The sequence below is a fragment of the Dunckerocampus dactyliophorus genome, chromosome 3 (genome assembly GCF_027744805.1).
Source record: "Dunckerocampus dactyliophorus isolate RoL2022-P2 chromosome 3, RoL_Ddac_1.1, whole genome shotgun sequence".
Taxonomy (NCBI): domain Eukaryota; kingdom Metazoa; phylum Chordata; class Actinopteri; order Syngnathiformes; family Syngnathidae; genus Dunckerocampus; species Dunckerocampus dactyliophorus.
Window position 1 is genome coordinate 7,386,366 of NC_072821.1, and position 16,749 is coordinate 7,403,114.

The 16,749-nt window shown below is 42.3% G+C and overlaps 1 protein-coding gene across 3 annotated transcripts in view; it reads left to right on the forward strand.

Moving 5' to 3' along the window:
* nfatc3a (nuclear factor of activated T cells 3a) overlaps nt 1-16,749 on the forward strand; it is a 66,369-nt gene that overhangs the window by 35,566 nt on the left and 14,054 nt on the right. For all 3 annotated transcript variants that reach the window (XR_008569752.1, XM_054769975.1, XM_054769977.1), the window contains exons 4-9: nt 770-969; nt 1,391-1,563; nt 2,551-2,691; nt 6,328-6,383; nt 7,576-7,702; nt 9,974-11,050. Coding sequence is in view for 2 of the 3 variants with exons in the window: in XM_054769975.1 (XP_054625950.1) it covers nt 770-969; nt 1,391-1,563; nt 2,551-2,691; nt 6,328-6,383; nt 7,576-7,702; nt 9,974-11,050 (1,774 nt within the window). In the remaining variant the exon portion in view is untranslated. The remainder of the gene's footprint in view (nt 1-769; nt 970-1,390; nt 1,564-2,550; nt 2,692-6,327; nt 6,384-7,575; nt 7,703-9,973; nt 11,051-16,749) is intronic.

Below are 16,749 nucleotides of genomic sequence, written 5' to 3' on the forward strand. Positions count from 1 at the left end.
CTGTGGCTGTGGCATTCGCTTTTGTGCTGTCATTCATGTTAGCGTCTGCTGGCTCACGGAGCTAACTGCAGCTAGGGTAGTAGCTATAGGCATAGGCCATAGGGAGTAGCGAGCATACAGTTGCTAGTAGCTAGTAGCCCCGCCTCCACAATGAGGCTGAATGAGATGAGAGCCCACTCTCTCCGTTCATTCCACTATAAAACCAATGCGCACATTCAGATGCAGAGTGAACCCTCTTGTCATCCAGCCTGTGTGTCACAGATAGACGAGCAGACACGCATACATGCAGGGATCGCTGCGGATCTGCAGTAGTACTATCCACAGGTGATCAGCGTTGAAAGGCATTTATCGGATGCAGATCACGTAATTTTTCCACGTAAATCGGCCGATACTGATCGGTGGCCGCTCGGTCGACGCATCGCTATGTGAATGCCTTAGTTATGGATGTTGCAGTCTCCACTTTGCTGCAGCACTGTTTTCTGGTTGCCCTCTAACTCCTTACAGATAAAATTAGTACCTTCACTGAGAAGTAGCTACAAACTAACTTTTGGAAATTATTGGTTTCTGGTCCCCTGGGGCAGGTGTGGCGAAGGGAAAAAAGGAAGGACTATAACGTGAATCATCAGTTATAAATCTAACATGCCGGATTAATTTCCAGCGCCTTCCCAAACAAAAGTCATGACTCTTGAATGTTTCTTTGTTCTTACCTTACTATTCATATTCACATCTGGACTCACACATTAATTCCAACTTTTCTGTCATGTTTCAGCTGCTTGGCTACAGCGAGAAGCCCGTCAACCTGCAGATGTTCATTGGAACGGCAGACGACCGCTACTTGAGGCCACACGCGTTTTACCAAGTGCATCGCATCACTGGGAAAACTGTGGCCACGGCCAGCCAGGAGATTGTCATCTCCAGCACCAAAGTTCTCGAAATTCCTCTCCTGCCTGAAAACAACATGTCAGCCAGGTCTGCACACATGCCTTTTTTCCGTTTATGAGCGTCACACCATGAGGGAAGTCCAATGAACCCTGTTTATGATCATATTTATGACTGCTTTCAATGCGAATTTTTTTTTAATTTTTAATCCAAAACCAGTAGACGCAGTGAGCAGTGAGCACCAAAGGGAAATCTGAGTGGAGAAATAAACTTTATTGGGCAATTTATGATTCTGCATCAACTGAATGATTATATGTACATAAAGTCTTTTTTCATGTATTTACACTGAATTTAATTGGAAAGGATGTGGTTGGGACTTTCCCATATTCCATTTACTTGACAAAATTGTATATGTTTCTTACTGCCAAAACCCTGCTGGGCTTACACTTGCTTTTCAGGACTCATATCCTTAATAGATATTTGCCAACTGTTTCCCCCTTGTTCTACACAGTATCGACTGTGCCGGCATCCTCAAGCTACGGAACTCAGACATTGAACTTCGGAAGGGTGAGACAGACATAGGAAGAAAGAACACACGGGTACGCGTGGTATTCCGAGTTCACATCCCTCAACCAAACGGGAAGGTGCTGTCGCTGCAGGCTGCGTCCATTCCTGTGGAGTGCTGTGAGTCTTTCACATACACACAAACACTTGAACTGAAAGGAATGGGCTTGGGTTGGTTGATTATTGTTAAGAATTATCTACTGTAAAATGGAGAGCACTATTTGGCTGCTACAACCAGAGGTGATGTTGATTTAGTCTCAATTAGTTTTCAGTCTTAAGACGTGCTATGTGCTATGGGAAGTTGAACTACATCCATGCAGACCTCAGCATTCTGTTCAATGAAAGTCTGGCATTGAAACGGGAGTTCACAACATTCACAGAGCGACTTAAATAAAGCCAAAAATAATGTTAAAAAAAACAGACTTCCCTAACAGAAAGGAATGTAACCCTTTGTTAGCACCAAGTAATACACCTCAGTTTTGTATGGTGCGAAAGTTGTAAAAAAAATGAAAAGAAAATACAAGCAGTACAGTTCGGTTCGGAACAGTGTTTACTACAAAGTAAACACTTCCCCACTGCATTTCCGGTAAAAGCATATTTTGTCATCCAGTCGCTGTTAAAAGTCCAACTTTCAGTTTTTACTTTTCTTGTTTTAGAGTTGATAGCGCCATAGTTGTTTAAATTCTTCTTCTACTGCTGCTTTATTGTGATGCGTATGCCTCGCTGTTGCCCCCTGCAGAGCGAAGGAAGTACTGCGTGAACGAGCGCTTCTCTAGTTCAACTGAATGGTTTACGTTATTTGGGTGATGTTTGGCGGGCAGATGTGGTCAGCAGGTCTTCACTGCTGTACACCGTCCACTGATTATGACTTTTTTTGTGTAATTCATTGACGAATCGCATGCTGTTGTATCGCTATGAGGTCACACCATTTGCAGAGGTAATGTCTATACTTTGATGAACCGAACTGGATTGTACCACTTCGGCGAAAAAGATGTCCCACCATAATAAATACCTCCATATTTTCCTATGGTGTACAGTATGTGAATGAGGACAATTTAGTGAATGACCACTCTTGTGTGTCTGCAACCTCTGCTGCATCTCTCCCAGCCCAGCGTTCAGCTCAAGAGCTGCCCCAGGTTGAGAAGTCCAGCCTGACTAGCTGTCTGGTCAGCGGGGGAGAAGAGATGGCCATCACTGGAAGCAACTTTTTCCCAGAGTCCAAAGTCATCTTCCTGGAAAAAGGCCCTGGTAAGCCCTGTGTGTGTGTATGTGTGCACAGCAGCTTCGCCATCGGTGGTTGTCTTTTCTTTGGTAGATTAAAGTGATCAATTTAGACAGAAAATTACTGTTAAAATTAAAATGTGAAATGATTGAATTGACTTTTGTTCTCAAAAGAAAAACTCAAATAACACATTTGTTATAGTTACTTCATGGGACCTAAAAGAATGCCCTTTACGTGCCCTTGTCTATGCATTGTCTGCACAATCAAAACATGTAGTAACCTTTCGCCTTGGATGGAAATTTGAAATGGAGAACATTCACCAAGCTAGTCTCTGCCTGCCCGAAGCACTTTTGCTGCGCAAAAGAATCAAGTTCACACATGACGGAAAGTCATGTTTTGTGAGTGGGAGACCCCTTTTCAGTGAAGTACAGTTACTGTGAAGTAAGGCACAGAGGAATGTCTTGGGCTCTTTGAGGGCTACTCGGTGAAGCATGGCTTGAACAGTCAAGACTAGAAACACAGCAGCAAAGGCTGGCTAAAGAGGTAAAGCTGGGGGCCTCATGGTGAGCATGAAGGCAATGGACTGTAGGGGAAGGCAGAAAGACAGTGAACTATCAGGGAGTGGAGGAAGAAGATGATGATGATGATGACTACGGTACGCTAATTTAAACCATCCCCCTCTTGTCAAATCTGCCTGCCTCAGTGCAGAAAGGCCCTGATTGGAGTAATTGCAGCAATGGAAGAAATAAGACAGAAGGAAAGGAAGTGACATATTTTTCCACCATCTTTCATGATTGAAAGACAACACTACAGTACAGAAGTGTGATCATAGGATGGCACCAGAAACGGTTTCAGTTAGACGCTGATTTCTAATCATTAAAAGTAAAAAACAAGCTAAAGTTGACTTTTTCCACATGCAAAAAGTCAAGAACACATAAAACAAGGCCAAGACTCTGAGGACTTGTGAACAAGTCTATCACAGAATGGACATTTTCTGGCTTTGGCAGCACTGTCAGACTGAACAGAGGCAGGAAGGTGGCTACGTGAAAGGCAAGAGTGTAAAGCCTGAATAGGGGTGTGAAGTTTAACTCCCGAAGTTCCCTTCTCCCATCCTGTAGCCTGAAAGCAGTTGTCGCTGTCTTACAAATTGCCACAGTTGTCATCTTGTGTGTTTTGGCTCGTTATCATGTTGGAAAACTGCCGTGCAACCCAGGTTCCGAGGGAGGGGCTGAGGCGCTGCTTCACAAAATCGTAGAACATGTTGCAATTCATGTTTCCTCAATGAACCGCAGCTCCCCTGTGCCAGCAGGACTCATGCTGCCCCACACCCTGGTGCTACCACCACCATGCTTGCCTGTGGGCAAGACATACTTATCTTGCTGCTCACTTGTGTTGCCAGCCATTTAGACAACAATGGCTGTGTCATGATTCATTTTCAATGGATAGTACATTTATACTGCTATGCAAGCTGTACACCGACCACTCCTAAGCATATTCTAGTTTAATTTCTATAGTATTGCCTCTTGAGAAAATGGTTGCTGAGGTGTGAGGAGTGTACTCACTTTTGTGAGATTCCATAAAAAACACGTGATTGGCATATACCGATAAACACCTTTGAAAGCCGATCACAAAAAACACATCACCGTGCGGCGACAAACCCAACTTGTCTGCTGAGTCACATAGGGTTGCCGACAAAATGAAGCGTCTTGTATTGAGCCGACAAGGGACACGCTTTGTCCCGTATTGCCGCAAGAATCAAATCTAGTCTGTAAAACCTCAATGGCTTCAGTTTGACAGCTTGCCACAGGCTGAGCCATTCGATGCCAGCGTGTTTGATCACTCCCTTATCAAACCTATTGCCCTTTCACTATTCTTGCATCTTTGTTTACACGCTTTGCCTAGCTGTCACTGGCTGTACTTTACATTGGCGGCAACTGTGTCGTTGTTTAATGAACATAAACACATACTGTGTCCAGCCCTATGATGTTGATACTATCTGATAGTAGGGGGTCTCCTATCTCGCCAGCTGATTTTGAGTAGTTCCCAAAGGGTTAAAGAATATTTCCTTCAACTCAGTAGTTTTTTCGTAGTTTGAATTCAGACTTTATGTCTTTATATAATGATAAATGACCACAAAATAGCATAAAGACGATGGCCACACTGTTTGAGTAGAGATCTGCTTGGTAAATAAAGTGTACATGTAACATGTTGCCAGTCATAAATAAAACGCAAATAGCTGACAGCTCAATTAGCGATGAAAGTTGGACACCCTTGCAACCTGGACACTCCGAGTTTATTCGGTTTTAAGTTAAGCAAGACAGATTTCTAGTTAATAAAGATATTTATTTGTATTATTTTATTCCGTTCATTTTGTTATCTTGAACTAAAAAAAAAAAATTATTATACAATTTATTTTGTAGCAAATAATACAAAAATAGTTTCATGTACTGTTATCCCTAAATGTAATGTTATTCCATGTGATCGGTATTGGCCGGTGGTGTAATGGCGTAATAGTGGTTTTGCTAAAAAATTAAGCCAAGTGAGCCATTCATGCAAGTCATGAAGCTGAAAGGGGTAGGGCGTGGGTTAATACATATACTGTAGTTGAAAGTAAGACAACCATAATTGGTATGAGTGTTACAAGGTTGAATGTTTACACAAACGGGGTTTCAAAACATACAGCCCCCCTAAGCATTGCATGCAAACTTCAACTTTCTCACTGTTTTTCCTCCACAAAAGCCCAACATTTTTTTTTTATTGTGTAGTCCTGATCAAGGGGGTGCATGTTTTCCCCCCTCTGAAAGAGTGATTGTTTCAGAGTGGTATGATCATCTTGTCGGTGCTTGTTGTCTGAGAGAGCATGTGGGGCCCTTGCTCCAGCCTGTTGAATGTCAACAAGACGCATTGTAATAATGCACTGCTGTCAGCTGTTAAGACAGTCAAGGTCATTTGTTCCCTGTCTGTCTGTCTCAATGGGTATGAGACTACTGACTGGATTACCACAACTAAAGCATCGGTAACCTTAATATTAGGGGCTCAACTCAGCAGGTTTACAGCTACAGAAAAGTGAAAACTATCAATGTTTATGAGATTATAGTGTGCACTCTGTTAGAAACCTTTCTGCAGACATGTTGTAGAAGTTGTCTCAGGTAATACATGGAACCTTTCTGGTTTTTGAGGAAGACACTATGCAGATGCAGAGCCTGTGCTAACACTAATAAACCGCAGACTTCAAATAATTTGCCGTAGCTCAGAAGCGACTGTGCTAACGTGAGCTCGTCAACGACTGCAATGTCTTCCAACCACAAGGGCTTGTCAGTGTTCCCTTTCTAACTTGTCTGGCCAAATAATTAGATCCATCACAGGAAAACTGGAAATGACGTTTTTCAGCCAAAATTAAGCAAAAAAAAACAACTAACTGGCAGTTAAAATAAATACAGTGATTCCATTGCGCTCATTATCATTTCAGCCAGACAAGACAAACAAAAAGGGTTATTTGGAGATTTGATTGTGATTCAATCCTAGCTACTAAAATGTTCTCCATGTGTCTTCTGGGCCTCTAAAATGATACACGTGTCTCAATAACAGATACTGCCTCTTGTGGTTGCCTGCGGCCGATTTGATTGAGCAGATGGTGAAATTGACTTTGTGTATTTTTGTAGACGGACGGCCACAGTGGGAAGTGGAGGCCAAAATCATACGGGAGAAAACTCAAGGAGTAAGTAGTCCATTACCTAGATTTGAAAATGCAAGTCGGTTGTTGATGGGTCGCAGATGGTCAGAATAAAATTTTGTTTCATTAAGAAAACAGAATTTCTTGACAAAGGACTTTTGGATCTATGTTTGTATTAGTGTAAATCCTCTAATCATAGCCTGGCCCTAAAACTGGGCGTTGATTGGAAGCAGGAGAGAGGCTGTTATTTCTGAAATTTGAAAAGTCATTGCACCCGACCTCAGCAGCAATGGCACGCTGCGAGAGGCTTTGCTTATGCAGTTTGACAATCCAACCACGTTCAAAAAGAGAAAGCTTTTTAGCTTTAGCCATCAGGAGGGCATGACAGTGTGAATGCCTGACAGAAAATAAAAAATTTGAGCAGATTTTGGCTCTTATAGCCTGTGGTCTTAAACTTTTGATCAGGTGATAAACAACCTATTTCAGTTTTTTTTGTATTTGTTTAAATTACAAGCTCCAAATTTTTTTTGTCTCATTCCCCCTTCCTGCTTTTCCATATTGTAGCTCTACTTAAAACCTCATTAAGATCCAAATCTCCAAAATGCAAATTCTAGCAATTTTTCAACTGGTCTTAAGATTTTGATCAGGAGTGTACAGTATAACAATTTATTATTTTTTTTTTACCTTTAACAATGTAGCTCTCTTTGAAAAGCATATTACACAAAACAGCAGCAACAAAACCAATGTTGTAATAACAATGTTGTAATGCGGGTGAGTTCATTGTAGACAAGAGTACAGCAAGTGTAATGTGTGAGTTTTACACCAACAGCTGAGTAGCACAAACAAAGTTTTAACGCCCATGCAGAGGTAAATAAAGCTGCTGGATGCTGGGCACTCATAGTAGCTACTGTTCTCTTGTGGAGTTAATACAAACAAAATCAGGAGGCTACAACCATAGCTGCTAATGTCAGCATTTTTTGATACTCTGGTGGTTATATGCTTTTGTAGACCATACACCTGGCAACTACAGGACAGAGGCATTAATTGGAGCATTGGAGTCTGTAGTGTGCTTTTTGTCATGAATTTCTATAGAGATTATGCCCACGTTATGGCAATATTTTCCAATACTCTATTTGGCTGAGTTTGAGCCTTGATCTGAAAACATTGTGGAAAACCCAGATTTTTTTTGCAACAGTATTAAATGCATTTGAATAATATTTATCTTTTCTGTTAACAGTCATGCATTGTGGTGGAGGTTCCTCCTTACCACAGTAAGACTGTCAGCTCAGCGGTGCAGGTGCAGTTTTATGTCTGCAATGGCAAACGGAAAAGGAGCCAATCGCAACGCTTCACTTACCTTTCAGGTAAGATGAGATTTGAAAACTATATTATTAATATTATTAGTAGTACTTACTGTGGTTATTCTCAGTGGTTCAAACCTCCATCATACTCAGAGCTGTGTATTTTGGTTACCTTGTTGGTGGAGTGTATTATAGTTATTATTATAAATAGTGCGCTTCTATTTTGCAATGTTGCTCTTTTTCGATCATTTTTCTGCAAGTCATGGCAGGCATTTTCGCAAGGAGATGAGGCATTCCCTTGTGTTTATGTGTGTTGCTTCCTGTTGCATCTATGTCTCCCACAGTAATAATCATACAGTAAGTTTAGTTGACAGCGTGTTATTGCATCACTAGCCCCATTTTGCCAATCCTTCTCAGGAAAAAAGTGGTGGAGCGTAACAATGACACACTGTTTTTTTTTGTAATTATTCCTTAAACTCCTGGCTCTCTTTTTGTCTAAATATAAATGTAATGTTTGCTAAATGTAGTGAGTTATATTTTAAAATATTACTATCATGTTCATAACATGTAATTAATTACCTAAAAAGTAAAAAAAAGCTGAGCCTAGGTTAATTTTTTGCAACATCTGCAAATCGTGACTTTTTACAGACACAATTTCCGTGTGCGTGCGTGTGTCTGTGTGTGTATGTGTGTGTTTATATATGCGACATGGCCCCTCCACCCAGCCAGTGTTTCTGTTTGCAAGCACGCCCACTCGGCCCAGGCCGTTCCTGTTCCTGTTGCCTTTGACAGATCAGGGCAGCTAATGACAGCAGAGTGGAGTAACACAGCTCGTGTTTGTTTGTAAAAGCTGGTTTGCTGACACCATCAGAGGCACCGCAGACACCACCTGCTGTACTGTGTGTGTGTGTGTGTGTGTGTGTGTGTGTGTGTGTGTGTACGTGTTGGAGGGCTTGGGGGGATTCTAATCTTTCATGGGTCCTGTCTTGTGGGCTCAGCTGCAGAGTCCCCTGCTGCTATCATTAAGGTGAAATTATGAGTAAATACTGTACGTGTGGTATCAGTATCCCACATCGATACAAAAAGGGAAGAATTGCTCCTCTTTCCAGTTTTGTTGCAGATTTATGTTGTTTATATTTACAGTTAACATTGTCGCTATAGTAGCCATGCTGATGTTGTGCTCCTTGTCTCTACAGCCGAGAGGCATGATGGGGTGAGTCCAGGGCGTGATCAATGAACTCGTTTGTTGTATTGTTGTTCTGATGTGTGCCGGGAGGCATTCAGCGTTTCACATGATGGTACCCAGAGATTGACAGCATATGTTTGCTGAGCCAGACAGGGCACCAGATTGGGAATTACAGACTGACAAAGCTGAGAACTGAAGCTGGAAGTAAAGTAATTACATGTGACCATATTGTCTCATCTGGAGCCACATGTACAGTATTGTTGAAAGGCCTGTTGCAGTTTTTTTTTTTTTTTGTCTGTGGGTTCAGGTGCAAGCAAAGTAAAGCATATGGAGGTTGGATAACAAACAATATTGTAATGAACCGGGTTGAAATTTGCAGTAGTAATTATGAGTTGTTGAAGGTTCAGTCATTTCATAATGTTGCCGTGTGTTTCTAAATCACGGAGGTCAGTAAAAGATATCTGCATGAGAGGTGGTTGTCGGAGAACAAGGAAGTGAGCTGGGTGTAGTAGATGTATGAGAAGAGTAGATGTAGAGACTTGTTTGGGCTATACACTGTATGTATACGACAACAAGGGCTCCTTTTTGTGACAACAGCTTCTTCAATTCCTGTGTTTACTTGCAGGTTTGGTTGAGATCATAGATTTCATTTGTGCTGGTTGGGTTGCACTACTGATGGTTCGGGTTGAGTTGCAGGGGCAGGTGTAGTATTAAATAAAGGTGGACACAAGACTATAACATCAAGCCCATCAAACACATATGGGATTAATTAGAACAGAGGTTGTGAGGCCCTCTCCCAGGTCCAACAGTGACCTCTGACCTCGCAAATGGACAAAAAAAATTCCACAGAGACACACCAACATCTTGTAGAAAGTCTTGTAAGTATAGTGGAAGCTGTTATAGCTGCAAATGCAGACCAACTCCATATTTTCTTCACTTGTCACTTCCTGTAAGTGTAATGTCCAGACATACCAATACTTTTCTCCATAGAATGTAGTTAATTCTATTCAACAACAATATGTGCACATCAGCACTGAAAATGTCAAATGTTTGTTTTACTTCTCTCATTGCAATCAGTTGATGGCTTTTATTATCTCTCTCCTTCTGTCACTCCCCTGTCCTCCATCATTATTCATCCCTGTCTTTAGTAATGGTGAAACAGGAGCATCGAGACGAGCTGGACCTTCGCGCTGTGTCCCCCATGTCTATGCCCCTGGCACACGCTGCCAGTCTGGTGCGCGCTCAGCTGCCTTCTCCTGATCAGGGCCACCCATCGGATAACCTTCTGTCCACCTCCCCACATGGCCTGGGCTCAAGCTCCGGACCTATCCTGCTCCCCCTGCAGGCTCCCTGCCCCTCCCTGGGCTCCCCGTCCTTCCAGCACCTGCCTCACCTCCAGGGTCGCAGTTTGCACCATCCCCCCGCAGACTGCCACATGACGTTCCATCCAAGCTCCTCACCTGTGCCCCTTCCTGCCTCCGCCTCCCGGCCCTCGTACCAGCCCATGCAGCTTGGCCAGAGTCACGCTCACAGCCTGTCCTTCAATGGCCAAACCAGCCTGTCTCCTCAGAGCTATGAGAGGATGCCCTTTCAGCAGAACCCCAGTGCCCCATCCCACCCCATGGGCATGGGGATGGTGTATTCCTCCCCTTGCTCTTCCCCGTCAACACCTGCGTCTTCAGCCGCCACGTCCATCGTGGGTTCTCCACAGAGCCAGCAACCCCTTCTTAACCCCTCGTCCCAACACCTCCACAGTCTCGGAGGCTACCACTGCTCCCCAAATCCCACCCAGGTGCCCTCCCCTAGTGGCCCCCCGCTACAGCTGCAGAGAGCCATGGGTTACCACCCAGTAAGTCAACGCTCAGCCTCCTGCCCCACGCCCTCCTCCGTCCCTCCTCCGCATATGATCTCATCCCCCCATTCTGGACCTTCATCACCTCAGCTCCACTCGCTGCCGTACCAGTCTCCCACCTCCTCTTCCCCAACATCAGGGAGCAGCCCCCTGGGTCCCATGCAGCATCCCCATTCAGGACAGCCTTCTCCTCAGGCTGCGAGCCCAGTCATGACCAGCTTGTCCCCGACAGCTGCTGGGCCTTTGGTTCACCCCCTGAGCCCCCAAGGGCCCTTTACCCCAGAGGGGGAGAGGTTGAACATCAAACAGGAGCCAGAAGAGAGAGAGCCCACCTTCCGCTCTATAGGCCTGCAAGACATCACGCTGGATGACGGTAAGCTATTGAATTTATATTTATCACATCGTGGTACAGTGGAACCTCTGTAAATTCAAATGCCCCCTAAAGTCATACATCTTGGATCCAAAATGTTTGGCAAAAAAAATACCTCACAAAAATGTAGTTGCTACGCAGTCCTGCGTGACAAAGAGACCGTTGTTGTTCTCTTTGAACAGGAACATCTCCACAAGGGTTTAGCTTTTTCTTTGGCATTGGTGTTTGTGATGCTACCACAGAAAAGTACAAGTGATGGCAAAGGGAAGAAATCTGTTCAGTGTGTTGACCAACTTTCTGTAGCTAAGTCAACAAGAAGTGAATCATAATACGAGAAGAACGGAATGTTACACCGCAAAGTGAGCAAGTTCATTGTGCGGTAACATTGCTTAACTTCTTTTTACACTTGTTCTGCAGATATGAAAGTTAAAATGTTACTTAAAACATTGCCTGTACAGTAAAAAATGGATTTATGATGGCAACCAACTGACCCGGAAACCGATGATCTATTTATTGTCTATTTACGATTGGAAATGTTGATCGTGTTCGACCACAGGGGTTCAACTGTAACATGATTCATTGACCATGGTTTGTCTTTATTACCCACTGCCATTAAAGGTTGGTCAGACATAGACAAGACATTATGCCCATGAGAGTAACGCTGCTTTATAGAGGGATCTCTTGAGAGAGACACACTGGCACACAACAGTCAATGCCTTTGCCTCAAGTTTACCCTTGTCCTTAAATTCAATTCGCAACACTACAAAAGATGGCTGGGCTATACAGTAAATACTGTTGTCATACTGCCTGCTTTTCTTCGATGAAGATTGTGTGCACGCATGTCGAAAACAAGACACCGTAGTGGGGTTCAGTTACAACATGTGACATGCAAGACAAATCCATATCCCGTGATGTAAGGTAATACTGATCAGCAGCTGGTTTATTTTCTATTAGCTGGATCCTCGGTGCTTGATTACAGTGGTAGCATTTCATCTGTCAATGTCTCTACTGAGGAGGAAGTGAGGCCTGTATGTTAGGTACTACATATAGGGGCTGATCAGATTAAAGGCTCAGGTTCTGTTGGGTCTGTGGGTTGGTGTTGGGGTTATGTTTTGATCCATGGTTATTGGTTGGTCCTATTCATTACTTTGAAACAATTTGTCCCATAGGAAATAATGGAAACTGAATTAATCCATTCATGGGTCAAACTGTGACAATCATAAAACCTCTCGACTCTACAGGCCATGTTACAGTACCATAATCACTTGTTTATCGCGGTTCGAAAACCTGTTTACAACATTATAAGAGCCATGAGACATGGCCCTTATAGTCACCGTTACACTCGTATTACTCAATATAGTAGATATAATCAAAGAAAATAAGCCATTTAAGCTATAATAAGACTCATGCCCGTGTGTGTTCCGGACATGTGGACAGGAAGTGACATTGGGGGTTCAGAGTTGAGTTTTAGATTACTGCCACAACAGTAGCCTGTGTTATTGTTAGATTTATTGTGCCATAATTCAAACCTGCAGTAAAAGCCTGTTGTTCCGGCAATCAAGTCCGGCGCTTGTCTCAGCAAACAATTACTGACACCTAGTGACCAATGTATCATACTACATTCATAATTTGAATGCGCCCTCGTTGCCATTTCTATGATTGACAGCGCTTAATTTAGGCAAAAAATACATAACACCAATCAATATGCATATTGTTTGACTAATGGCTGTATTCAACCATGAAACAGCATAATTCATTTATTAATTAATATGTCTGAAATACCTTGATAGAGTGAAGCCGCGAAATTCGAAACACGGTGTGGCAAGGGACAACTGTAACACACAATCACAAAGTAAAATAAAACTCACATTGATGATGGAGGCATAGCATTTAAGTAAATTGGGTGGGAGTCTTGCTGAAGGCGGCTGACTTCAAACATCGCACTTTTCGATATTCGTAACTTTCATACAAACGTACAATCAAGTTAATCTACCTTAAAAACAATAACTTGTGTGACACATGATGGGCGGATGCGTGGGGCAGTGCAAAGAGGATTACTGCCTGAGCCTGGGAGGTGAGTCTTTTCACATGACAGCTAAACAGCTGATGATTGAACCTCATTGTTTGTTGCCCCATATTGTACTGAGCAGCAAGGATGCTCGTACCACTTATTCTACAATGGGTTAATCCTGTAGATGCTCACTGAGCTGAAGCCGCGCTAGATATGTTATAATCTTGAAAGACCTGCTTCAGTCTCACATGACGTCATGCAAGATAATGTTTTTGTGCAACTGTAGAGGTGTCTGGTCTGCAGCACTACTTAGTTTGGCCTTGACAGAGGCCGCCATTAAATGAAGTGTTGCATGTGTGTGCGTGTGAGAGAGATCTACCTGGGATGCTCCAGAGAACCTATTCACTTAAAAAATAGCAATGAAGTCAGTGTATCGCTGTTGTTTTTTGTTTTTTTTTACACTTTTATCTGAAGTATGCATCTCCAAAAGCCTCTTACCTGCCACTCAGGGCTTGGACTGCCACGCTGCCATATTCAAATCAGGGTCGGACAGGTCGAGGGTTAATAAATAGCCTGGTGAGGCTGAATTGGGAGGTGTTACATTGTGTGCTAGCAATGGTCAGCCTAATTAACACAGGGGCACTTGTCAATAAGTCGTGTGAAAATCCACTGGGGTTCATCTGGGTGTTGGATTTATGCAGCTGCACACGCCATCATTTAAATGTGAACTTCAAGCGTTTTCTTCCATAAAACTGTGATAGAAGTACATTTGTAGGCTGCGCTCTTTTCACAAAAAGTTTTGAGAGTGACACAGTTCATCTGGGAATCTGAGCTCTCCCTTTGAGCCTGTGGCTAAAAATAGTGTTTGTGTGCCAGCCCAGCTCTGTAGGCCATGTTTTGAAGTAGCAACATGGAGCCTGGCCCAGCTCTGTGTTTTTAAGAGGTCACTGCTCACACTCACTAACTAGCACATACTCACTGACTGACAGAGCTGCTTGGATGCAGACTAAAGCATTAGTTTTATCATATACTTTTGTACCATTATTAGAGCCCTGTGGACATGAAACAACACCCCTATAGTCATCTATACAATCCTATTATTCTTTGAAAGCGAACGGTAAATTTGTAAGAATTAAATTTATAGTACGTGGCGGCAGCCATGACAAACAGCCGTCCTTGAAAAGGGGCGTTTCCCAAAGTGACGTCGGGGACGACATATACGTCTATGGGAGCAGTGGAAACAAAGGCTTCTTCTCGTTGACTTCATTATTTTTCATCAAAACAGTAGTCATGCCAAAATGTTGTGTTGCCGCGGGCTGTTCACAGTGTCAGAGTGATACTGTAAGTAAAAGATGAAGGTTCAAGACGATGGACGAAGCAAGTACAGAGCACAAGAGATGCCTCGCATTCCCGTTCTTTGCAATGTTCATTTCACTGAAGACTGCTATGAAGGAACACCTAACAAGAAGCATTTGGATTGAAAGTATGGTATAGAAGGCATTTTGGAGGCTAGGACGCTATTCCTGATGCTATGCTACACAGGGGAAAAAAAGAAGGGTGGCGTCAGTTGGCACAGAACAGAGTAAGTCATGTCTGTAAAAATATGCCACCATGGCGACAAGCATTCAAAGCCTTGTACATTTTATAAAACATACTTTGACAGCGATATGTTGATGGTGGGGGGCGGGGCAGCGGCGGCGACAAAATACACAGTAAAACCAGGCTCTAAAGACTCATTTATGCTCATTAAGAAGCCGATTTAAAACCATAATTGAAGGATAAACAACTCCAAAGTAATTTACACTTACCATTCTGCGTTTTGAAGCCACCTCCATGTCTTTGTCATTACCAGAAGACATCTCAGCGTCTGACACGCGAGCTTCGTAGTCAGTTTCTGAATGATACGGTTCGACTAAATACATCTTAATTCCCTGTTCTGCAAGTTCTCTATCCATTTCAAACCCAGATGTTTCTTCCTCGAAAACTATTGACACATCGCCCAAATCTTCGCTAAAATCACTGTAAACATCCTCCGTCTTGTACGCCGCCATGTCCGTTTACGTGTGAATGCACCTTCACCGACATCACTTGGAAAACGCCCCGTTTCAGGCCATCATGGCTGCCGCCAAGTACTGTAAATGTAATTTTTTACAAATTGACCGTTGGCTTTCAAAAAACTAACAACGTAGAACATAATTCCCAACAATATAGAACGTATTTAAGCAAAGTTGATCAATTATGTCAGTGGCCCTTTAAGGTAATACCTCATCAATGTAACATCACTGACGCCTAGTGAACAGAGTACTGCATATGACTTAATATAATAGTCCATTGTTAAATTATCGCTGTATTGTGGTTATTAATTCATTTTTGAAAAACTGATCAAGTGAGAGTGATGTTCGAACCGCGAAGTAGCGAGGGACAGCTGTACATAAGTTTTTAAAACCCTTTTAAAATCATATAAGACACATTTTAGATTTGAAAAGGAAGACATTTTAAGGCCTTAAATTAAAATGATTGGATTAAGACTCGGCAGATACCGTACCCTGAATTCATTTTAGTTTGTACGTCCTGTGTTATTTATCATCGTGAGGCAAAGGATGTTGAATAAAAGCATCCACAATAAAAGCAACAGTAATCTCATCACAGAATAACCTTAGTGTGGCATGAGTACAAACATGGAGTTGTCTGTAGAAAAAAAAAACAAAAAATTGCCCTCGTTAGCAAGCAGATGGCCCCTGTGACGCACATGCTTGTGTGTGTGTGTGTGTGTGTGTGTGTTGTGTGTTTGAGAGAGCAAGACAGAGGATGATTGTGGCTTTGTGTCTACCTATTTTATGTTGTTCAATCAGATCAATATGGAGAAAATTCATGTATTCTTTATTTTTTCAATTAACTCATTCAATCCCAGCCATTTTTTCAAATGACAACCCAATCAGTACCGGCCATTTTAGATGATTTTGACTTATTTTTCATTTTCAAGGCACACAGAATATTGTGTTCTATGGCTATATAAACCTGGAACCTACTAAAAGAAAGATTAGACTCTCGTCTTTCACCAAAAAAAGTAAAATAAAAATTTTCGTTCTTTAGTAATCAGCAGTAGAACATAGGTAAGTTTCAGGAAAATATCAGTTCCCAACAAGAAAAGGGACAAAAACAGCTTTTTGTGAAAAGATACATTCTTATATAGCATAACTTTTTTGCTTTTGTGACAGCTCAAATATCTAAACAACTACACCACAACATAAACAATACAAAAAAAGGTTGTTTTACATCAAAATAATTTATTTACAAATACAACACCATGAACTACTTACAATTTCCACATTTGGAACTAAACTCTGTGTGTGCGTGTGTTAAAATTTCCCTACAATGCGTAACCTGCATGCTACACTCCTCCATGCTCTTCCACTTCCTCCTTGCTGTCCAATGTGTTTTTACATGCAAAAGATCCATGTCGAGCCCTTATCAAATGCACTTCTGCCACCTTGTGATTTTAATGGCTTAAAACTGCTCCAAGAGTGACATCTTTTAGTGTGCAACTGGGTCATCACCTGTTTTTGTCTCTCGTGAAAAAAAAAAACCGTATAAATACATTTTTGGGATGGGGCGTTTGGGTGTATAAAAACGTATACTGTAAATACGTCTTTGGTATTGAATTAGTTAAAAAGACGTATGTCTTTTTTTT